A 10,802-nucleotide genomic window follows, 5' to 3' on the forward strand; every position below is an offset into this window, starting at 1 on the left:
GCAAAAATACCTAAAACACTTTTATTGTAACATAATAATTTATATATAATTTTAAATATCAATTACCAGTTGTCTTAGTCAGGGTTTCTATTCCTGCAAAAACATCATGTCCAAGAAGCAAGTTGTGGAGGAAAGGGTTTATTCAGCTTACATTTCCACATTGCTGTTCATCACTGAAAGAAGTCAGGACTGAAACTCAAGCAGGACAGGGAGCAGGAGCTGATGCAGAGGCCATGGAGGGATGTTCTTTATTGGCTTGCTTCCCCTGGCTTGCTCAGCCTGCTCTCATACAGAGTCCAAGACTACCAGTCCAGAGATGGTCCCACCCACAAGGGGCCTCTCCCCCTTGATCACGAATTGAGAAAATGCCCCACAGCTGGATCTCATGGGGGCATTTCCCCAACTAAAGCTCCTTTCTCTGTGATAACTCCAGCTGTGTCAAGTTGACACAAAACTAGCCAGTACACCAGTATAAAATAAATAACATATCCATATCAGAAAAATATTTTTTTTGACTAGAGAGTTTGAAAATCTGTTATATTTATTCAGGAATACCTGAAGTTTGATGGCTTTCTTCACTGAATAATTAAAGTATAGGTAGTTTTAGGCTCAGGTACTCTCTTACTGCCTCCCAGTTATCAAGTATGTTTCATTTGGTAACCAGTTGATCAGATACTTATCGATGTATTAATTAGCTAACTACTACTACCTAATTCTCAGTACTGCTCTTAATTTGTTGGTTGATGAGCTATTATTTTGTGTAAAAGAGTCTGGGTCCCTAGACTCTGCATTAGCACTCTCTTTCTTCTCAAATATGAGCAGATGAGTAAGTAAGAACAAATTCTGGAAAAATATTTATATGCATCTGAACACAAAGTGAAGATTGGAGGCCTAACATAGAGTGTGTATCTCCTTGTTGCCTCTGGAAGTCTCTTCTTGAAGAGAATTAGTCATTAGTGATTTTTGCCTCTGCTTGCAAAAGATTGAAAACATGTTCCATCACCAAGATCTGCATCTTTCCCCTAAGGAACAATATTCTAATTATTTAGATGATGACTGGGCAAAATATCCATAAATGGTAGTGTATGAACACCAAGTAGAAGAGAAATAAGGGGTTATCTTCTCTCCTGAGTGAAATCAATGCTATCTACCCCATCTAGCATGCGCTGGGGATAGATCCATGTTTACATTTTAATGCACATAAGCAGAAGATGCTACCAACTTAACATAAATATGTCTAAGGTATACTTAGAGCATAATTATATTAAAATGTTTAATTTTTATCTGAAACACAAATCAAATGGAAATCCTTAATTTTACTTGGACATACTAATATTTGCAGTATCCTAATTGTGCAAACTCAATAGTTTATTCATCAGTTTCTTAAAGAGAATACAAAAAGTTAGTGGTGAATTTATGATTACACACTTAGTTAGTTTTGAACCAATAATGATTCCACATTGAAATATTCTTTAATTCCACACAGCAGCATTTCCTTAAAATGGAAAATTTAAAGAACAAAAGCTCTGTTTTATTTTAAATGATTCTAGTACTCTTTATTGCCTACAAAAGTGCCCTTAATTTGTCATGCAAATCCTTTTATAATCTATGCATTCTTGGCCTGGCCTGTCATAACACACAAATTCTAACGTCAAGGAATTATTTTTAATGTCTTGAATTCTACATTCAAGGAGTGCTTTGACATTTTCTCTCTGCCTTATGTGTTCATATCCATCACTTCTCAGTGCATAATCACTTTATTCTTTATGGGATGTTTTGTGTTTAATAATATTGTTTTCTGTATTTCCTGCTTTAGACATATTTCACAACTTTATATTTCTATTCTCTAACTACATTGTGAACTACTTACAGTGAGGAATTAAAGACATGCTCCAGTTTCTTAAGTCTTCTTATCATGTCAAATGATATTTTCTTGCAAATCACAAAATAGGACACTAAATACCATCTGCATTGCTAAGTGATAAAATCTGGCTTTCTGCTGAAGTCAGCAAAGTTGGTCATATCTTCAGAAGGAAAGAAAGCAACCGTGAGAACATTCATTGCCACATGACCCCTCCATGCTTTCTACCTTTGCAGACAGAGCTGGAAGAATTCTATCTATTGCTTTGTGGAATAGAGGAATCCTTATCTGAGCATGGGATGTGTACCACTTTGGGAAATGCACCTATATAGGAAGGTTAGTTCACACTGCTGCCCTTGTGGCAGCTTCACTGAGGTATTAAATATTGTGTGCAGCATCCGGTTATTCCATTTGTATATGTCAGGCTCATTGACATATGAATGGAAATGGAGAAAGACACAAATTTCACCTTTATTTATTGTATCACAATGTAATGTCTACATGTGATTTACTTTTTACAGTTACTATACAGTTTAAAAGCTCCAGGCATCTGGGAGCATGGCTTAGTTGGTAAAGTGCTTGATGAAAGCAGAGTGAGTGCATGTAGGTCTGATCATCAGCACCCACAAAACTAACAAACAAACAAACAAACAAACAGACTATCACAGGGCATACCTGTAATGGCAGAACTGGAAGGACTGGAGCAGGACCTTCCTTGGAGCTTTATGATCAGCTGAGCCTCATCAGTGAGCTCCTGATTCAATGCTGGATCTTGTCTCAAAAAATCAGGTTGAGACCAGTTGTAGAAGATATACTTGTTGAACTGTGGCCTCTATATGTGCATACATACATACATACATACATATATATATATACATACATACACACACACACACAAATGCATACACACACACGTGTGTGTGTGTGTGTGTGTGTGTGTGTGTGTGTGAGTGTGAGAGAGAGAGAGAGAGAGAGAGAGAGAGAGAGAGAGAGAGAGAGCACATTCTCAGCAATGTCACTCATTACAATATCAGTTTACCAGTTTCTCCATTTCTCTCACAGGTATTTTAGACATTGCTATGTATATCACACAGTATGTAATGATATATATTTCCTTTACTAAGGTTCTAATCTAAGGAAAATTTGTCCAAGATTAAAAAATAGAGAAAATCATACATGATTTTCATGTATTATTTTTTTTATTGACTCTACATCTCATGCACAGTCAGTCCTCCCTTCTCTCCTCCCAGTCCCATCCTTAAAATTATTACCTCCCTTGCATTATTACCTCTTTCCCTTACCCTCAGAGAAGGGGGTGCCCCCTTAGGGAACACCCCATCCTGTGATATCTACTAAGCACCTCCTCTCCCACCGAGGCCCAACCAGGCAGGCCAGTGAGGGGAAAGGGATCCAATGCCAGGCAAGAGAGTCAGAGATACCACTGCTACAATTGTTATGGAACCCACATGAAGACCATGCTGTACATCTGCTACAAATATGTGGCAAAAAAAAAATCTACAAAGAGGAAGAGGAGGTTGAAGGAGGAAACCACCCCCCAATGGAGCGTCTTTTCCGTGTTCCCTGTGGCTATGGGACCACAGACCCTTTGACCTACCCTGGCCCCTGGAGACATGGTCAACAGCAAAACTGGCCACAAACTATGGGCGCTCCCATTTTCCTAGCCAGGCCTAGGGTACCAGCAAATGTCTCGCAGTCCTGTATGGACCCTTACAACAGGGCTCAGCTTCAGGCCNTTTCCACTNAGATGAACCCCAACCTGNGTCTATGGCTACGCAAGGTCCACACCAAGGAGGTGGGCGTACAGGTGAGCCTTCGAGTGGACAAGTCAGTGCAGTGTTCACTGGGGTCACAGACCCTACACAGCAGCTCCCTCACGGACAGAACCAGCTCTAGGAAACCCACCGAAGCTTGGCAAGTAGGGCGGAAAGTCTTGATCCGGCCACCCCAGGATGGGGAAGACGAGGAAAGCCAGGAGCTCACAGGACCTACAGAGGCCAATCAGCTGTTGCTACCTACATGGAGATGGGATAGTGAGGAGCAGTTCCCAAGGCTGAAGGAATTGGGGGAGGAATATGCCCCCAGCCCTCAGGACAGGAAGGGCAAGCAGTTTTTGGAACTAAAATACGGCTATTTTCACTGTAAAGATTGTAAGAGGAGATGGGAGAGTGCTTATGTGTGGTGCATCTCAGGTACCAACAAGGTTTATTTCAAACAGCTCTGTAACAAGTGCCAAAAGAGTTTTAACCCTTACCGAGTAGAAGCAATCCAGTGTCAGACCTGCTTAAGATTCTGCTGTTCCTGTTCTCCAAAGAAAAGACACATTGATGTCCGGAGGCCACACCGCCAGGAGCTCTGTGGCCACTGCAGAGACAAAAAATTCTCCTGTAGTGTCTTCTTCAGCTTAAAATATGTGGGGTGCCTAGGTCCAGCCCCTGAATGCTCTTTGGTTGATGGTTCATTCTCTGTGAGCACCCATTGGCCCAGGTTAGTTGATTCTATAGGTCTTCTTGTGGTGTCCTTGATTCTTCCACCTCAACAATTGTATCCTGCACTCCTCCACAAGTGTCCCCAGGCTCCACCTGATGTTTGGCTATTGGTCTTTACATCTGTTTCTATCCGTTGCTGGATGAATCCTCTCAGGGGACAGTGCTGCTAGATTCCTGCTTGCAAGCATAGCAAAGTATCATTAATAGTGTCAGGGCTGGCTCTGTTCTCACGTAGGATGAGTCTCAAGTTGGGACAGTCATTGGCTGGATGTTCCCTCTGCTCTCCCCTGTGCATCTTTTAGGTAGGACAAATTTTGTGTTGAAAGTTTTGTGGATGGGTGGATGTCTTCCTCCTTCCTCTGTAAGTCCTGCCTGGGTACCAGAGGTGGCCACTTCAGTCTCTATATTTCCACCTTGTACTTCAATCTCTATATTTCCACCTTTTAGGAATCTAAGCTAGGGTCACACCCCCAAAACTCCTCATAGCCTTTGTCAACCCAGGTCTCCAGCTAGTCTGGGAGATGCCCCACACTGATTTCCATTCCCATATCCTTCCTTAACCCCTCTCTCACCCCTTTTTCTCCATCTCCTCTTACTTTACATCTTTTGGTATTTGAAGTGCTGTATAATTAAGTATTTTAGTATAGAAAGAAAATGGATTTTTTTTTAAAAAAAAATCACTGCTCATACTCACAATCAATCATCTTTACTATTTCTTGTAAAATTACTATGTTGAAATGCTTACTATTCATTTTCAGATTCCCATTCGTTCACAATATTACTCTTCCTTGGGAGTCTCCTGTGTTCTTTGTTTGCTTCTCTGGACATTTCTGGATAAGATGGTTTTGTCAGGAGTTAGATGCTAGGATAGAACTAGTAATCTCCATTGTCCATCACTGCACCCAGCCACTTCCTAAAGCCGGTAACTAATGCAAGGGGTGTTGCTCTCTACTCCTGAAGATTCACATCAGTTTTTCTATCCACCAAGAGATAAGTTACAATGAGAAGATCAAGTTTACTAATATTAAAAAACATTTAAATTTTTATTTTTGAGATTATATGTAACTGCATGATTGTCTCCTTTTTCCTCTCCCTCCTAAGTACCCTCCTTGCTGTCCTTCAAATACTTGGCTTCTGTTTCTTTAGTTGTTATTACATACATTTTAAAACCCTAATCTTACCTAATCTAACATCCGAGGATTAAAAGCAGTTTGCCATATAGTGTCTTAAAAGAAACAGCCCAAAGAAAAAGTTAGCCCTGCCAAATGGTCAAGCAAATTGAATGATCAATTATTTTCTAAAGGTTGGGATGCGACATTTTGGAAAAGAAATCTCACTTAGTTGAGGATGCCTGGAGTAGATCCTAACTAATAACAAATTTACTGCATTCGTTTAGATACCTAATGAATATATTAAAGCATACTTATTTTTTTATTTTTAATCATTAACCAGGGAAAGATTCTCCTTAAAAAACTGACAAAGTAAAAAAAAAAAAAAAATACTGACGAAGTGATTCCAGCTCTGGTGATTATATGGCCTGATATAGTCTTAGATAATTTTTATTAGAGAAGCAGTATCTATTTTTAAAGTCAAAAGAAAATTTGTACGGCAAGATTAAAAGATGAAATTTTGAGTGACCAGGCCAAGCCTGTAAACCAATATTTTGTTTAGTTTTAGTTAATTAACTAGCCATTAAGGCATTACTCAATTATAGTTGGTATGTAAAATCCTTAGTACACTTCATGCATGCAGTTTGATAAATTGAACCTGTGTTGATTCCTACTTTGCTTTCATCATAATAAAATAAGATGTGTACATCCTTTTGGCACATGTCTAATAATTTCTTCTAAACAACTATTGAATGTATCTTAATAAGTTTTTTTTAAACACAGTTTTAAATGTTTGGCTGTAAATCTTTCTTCAAAAAAGTTCAAGTAGCAATACTTATTTTGTAAGGTAGATATAAAATTAAAGTCATTTTTACAGCTTAATGAACTTCGTAAAGCTGTCTGGAATACTGGAAAATATGTGGGCTGCATAGTCATGAACAGCCAAGTTCAAATTCCACAGGCATTACATGTGGTGTTTTGAAAAGTTACAAAATTCTGTTAATCTTCACCTTTTTTTCTCTCGTGATAGTTAATATTTTTCCAAAGGTGTTGAGATTATTTGTAGATATTTTAAAAACATACAGATCTTACTTAAAATGCAGTAAACCAGAACTACTTTTATTCATAAGTTCTTATTTGCATAGAACAATTAAAATATACAAAGATGTCTTTTAAGAGCCTCCTGTGCTGTAGATCTGCACTTCCATGCAGACCTGTGGCTCATGATAGAGGTGGTGACAAAGAAACACCTTCATGTCTTCCTGTGTTCATGGTATCTAGATCCTTAGGTAAACACCTTGTGCATACTGTAGCCAGTTCATTCGTTTCTTTTTGTGTTTTCTGTTTACTAAAGATATTAGACCGTTTTCAACCTGACAATAATTTATGCATCTCAGTTTTTTGGCTTTCTTCCTGTAGGCAACATTGCACCCCCAAAGCAGTTTCACATTCATTTCTCCAGCCTTGAGAAATTAAACTAGACAAAAGATGTGTGCTTGTAAATGGAGATAGTTTTAAGCTGAAGGAAGTATTTTAGTTTTTTTTCCCATAATTACAGTCAAATGCTGCAATTACATTTTCTCCAAAAAAGAAATTACAAAGTGAAAGATCTCCTGAGAAACTTCTCTCTCGTTAGGTGATGCTGTCTCATTATTCATATATTGAAGTAATGGCTTCAATATAACCCTTCCTTAGTATGTCTAGGATGAAATCTAGATGGGTTTGCATCAACTGAGTGTGATTGAATGCTTGGTTCAATACTTCCTTCTAATATCACTTTAATGAACATTTTTATGAATATATTTTTTTACTGTATGTGTATATGTGTGTGCCTGAGTTTACATGCATATACCACATATGCTCAAGAGCCTACAGAAGTCAGAAGAGTCATCGAATCCCCGGAATTTGGAGGTACAGATGGTTATGAGCCATTATATGGGTACTTGCAACTGTGTCTGCATTTTCTTCAAGAGCAGTCAAGTGCTTTAAACTTCTGAGATATCTCTCCTTTTCTTCAATGAACTTAGACAATGTAGCTGTTTTACAAATAATAATAAACTTTACCTTCTTTAATTTATGCCACATCTCTCTTTTCTTTTATTTAAGTTGTCATCAACAATTCTAACTCTTCCTTCTTATAAGACATTCTGTGTCACAAACACCTCTTTTTACTTGATTTTTCTAAGTTCTTTCATAATGAGATATTATATTAAAGGTGAGAATATTATTTTGTACTAATATATATATATATATTACTGTATTATGTTGTATTCTGTAGATATTTAATTTTGCTAACTAATTTGTTAACCATTTATTCAAATTACTTTTATGTCAAGATCATTTAATACTGTGGTTGTAAATGAATTTTATTTACATGGAGACATATGAGACAAAACTAAACTACTTAATGAACATTGTTAAACAATTCAGTTGAGTTTTCTAGAGCACAGAAAGATAAAATATGGAGTCCTGATGAGTGGCTATGAAAAGTATATCCAAAGGTCTCCCAGGCTTCACTTGAATTACACTATTTTTGAACCATGTTCCTTGTCATGTTGCAGGTGTCCTGGGATGGGTGTCAATTATCAGATGAACACATTGATTTATTATGTTTTTTCAGGTACTTTCACCACCAAACTGAAAACTTGCTTATCAGTTTAACCAATGTAGCTGTGTTAAGAGGAAGGTAATGGATGTAATTCAGCAACAGACTTCTTTTTTTTCTTTTTTCTTTCTTTTTCTATTTATTAATCATTTTATTTGCTTGCATTTCAAATGTTATCTCCCTTCTCAGTCTCCCCTCCATGAACCTTCCCCACCTCTCCCCCATCCCCTTTGCCTCTAAGAGGGTGCTCCTCCCCTACCCATCCACTTCTGCCTTACCCCTCTAATATCTCCCTTCTCTGGAGCTTCAAAGACTCCAAAAGACCAAGTGTCTCCCCTCCCACTGATGCCAGATGAGGCAATCCTCTGCTACATATATAATGGGAGCCATTCACTGTCCCATGTATGCTCTTTGGTTAGTGGTTTAGTCCCTGAGAGCTCTGAGGGGCCCAGTTCATTGATACTGTTGTTCTTCTTGTGGGATTGCAATACCTTTTGGCTCCTTCAATTGCTAGTTGCTAAGATACTCCAAACTGCAATACAGACATAAAGCTCTGCTTTCATTACCCCATCATAAGCTAGATGATCCAATGGCTTGGTGCATAATGATTGTTGATGGTTCTATTGTTCCCTTCTCTAACAGAAGAAGCAGAAATAAATCTTCCTTCAAATACACACTCATTTTTATTTTAATCCTTGTATTTTCTGTCTGCCACACTACTACTGGGATTACTGCAATGACATTTAATGAACCCATTTTACTGATATTCCCTGAAACAGGATCCACTAGTCAAGTTCTTCTCATTAAGGAAATGTTCTTACACTGTCAAGCACTGAAGGCAATGTATAAAAGGAAGAAGAAGGTACATCCTTCTTAAACCTTTGACATTGTGATGCCTAGGAATGATCTGTTGTCCAATACTAGAAATGATTACTTTTAATCTAACAGTTTATACTTTTCTCATTATTTTAAGGCAGTATTGAAAATCTCATGATGTTTTCTCTGTTCTTTAATGAAGTGTTTTACTAACACCAAATTACATTTCATCACTTATTAATTAATTATATTAATTATACTTTTCAAGTTCAATTGCTTCTAATGATTTACAATATTTTCACTTGTGGTCATGAATGAGAATTACCTGCTATTTCCCAATTTTAATTTTTGCATCACTTTATTAACTTCAGACAGTAAGGTAGTGTGCTGGGAGAGATGGCTGTCTTAAACGTATTTTCTATTCTTTCAATTCTCTCTCTCTCTCTCTCTCTCTCTCTCTCTCTCTCTCTCTCTCTCTCTCTCTNTCTCTCTCTCTCTGTCATACACACACACACCACATATATAGATTTTTTTGTAAAAATATTAAGTGATGTAGTATGCCTTATTTTTCTATTTTTGAACAGTTTTTAAAACATTATTTTTTCTCTTTGAATAATTTGGAGGGCTTCAGTGTTCAGTGTGGGTAGACTCTTTAATTTGAATGCACTCCTGATAAAATTAAATTGAGGCAACCCAGAAGCAAAAACCGACATTTTCCCAGTGTTCATGTTTTGCCCTCTGTGGTATCTAAATTTCTCCTTGATGATGGCATAGCCAGGTATGAAGTACTTACAGAGGCAATTGCAGGTTTTCAGTACATCCTGAGGAGGAGGACAGTGCAGCAAAGTAGTTCATACAGTGGTGGCCAAAAGGAGGCAGGAAGGGAGTGAAAGAGAAGGGGGAAGGGAGACAGAGACAGAGACAGCAAATGTTGAGGACTCTTAAGGTTTTCCAGTTCCTTGTCTAGATCACTAAGTGGGACCCCAACTTGTGGGATACAGCCCCCCATATTCTAAAAAGGCCTTCCTCTCTTTGATGCTCCTCTTTGCAAGCACCCTTTACAAGTGATTCCTAACAGTGTAGGTGCTGCTTTATCCTGTAAAGTTGATAGTCAAGGTTAACTATCACTCCTTTATTCATAATAGAATGCACTGAGCTCTACACCTGCCCTCATACAAAACCTCCTATGACTGGGTCATATGACTAGGTTGTTCCATTTCTAGCTGCTTTCAAAAGGAGTCCTTTAATGCTTAAGTTGTTATATTTATTTCCTAATTACTGGGATATTAATGAGATAGAAAATGGTATGTATTTTCAACTGAAAAAATAGATTCTTTTAGTTTGCCTTCCCTCCATTCCTCCCAGTACTTCTTACTTCCCCTCTCTCCCAGATCTTCTCCCCTTCTTTTCCCTTTCCAAAAAAAAAAAAAAAAACCAGGCCTCAATGAGACAATAGCCAGACATAACAAAACAGGATACAGTAAGACAAGGTAAAGGCCTCATATCAAGGCTGGACAAGGCCTTTCTTGAAAAGCAAACAAAGCCTGGTCTATGTAAAAGATCCTTTGACTTGATGTTTCAAAACACTTTCCTTTTACACTTTTGCACATTAGAGGAAAATAAAAGAAAACACCTTTTCCAACACTATTACATTGGTCTTAGAAGACAAAGTTCCAATGACTATATACTCTGAGAACATGTGGGCATTGTTATTATCAAAGTTTAGAAGCAAGAGATGGGTATTCCACTATAAAGAGCTTCAGACATTAGTGGCTACTGTGGGTTCAAGGAGCAACAAGACTGTTCTATGGCCTCAGTGTAGAATTCTCTTGGGTATGGGTGCCAATCTCCTTCAGTAGACTCGTGGAGCTCAGCAGAAATGCTAATTTTTTTTTTTTTTTTTT

General features: G+C 37.9%; 1 protein-coding gene across 1 annotated transcript in view; it reads left to right on the plus strand.

Annotated features, from left to right (window-relative positions):
* The first annotated feature begins 3,419 nt into the window (after window positions 1–3,419).
* LOC110325135 (ZAR1-like protein) overlaps window positions 3,420–10,802 on the plus strand; it is a 32,666-nt gene continuing 25,283 nt past the window's right edge. Inside the window, exons 1-2 of the mRNA XM_021202900.1 lie at window positions 3,420–4,366; window positions 8,098–8,163. Of these exons, the coding sequence (XP_021058559.1) occupies window positions 3,420–4,366; window positions 8,098–8,163 (1,013 nt within the window). The remainder of the gene's footprint in view (window positions 4,367–8,097; window positions 8,164–10,802) is intronic.

This window comes from Mus pahari, chromosome 8 (assembly GCF_900095145.1).
Source record: "Mus pahari chromosome 8, PAHARI_EIJ_v1.1, whole genome shotgun sequence".
Lineage (NCBI taxonomy): Eukaryota > Metazoa > Chordata > Mammalia > Rodentia > Muridae > Mus > Mus pahari.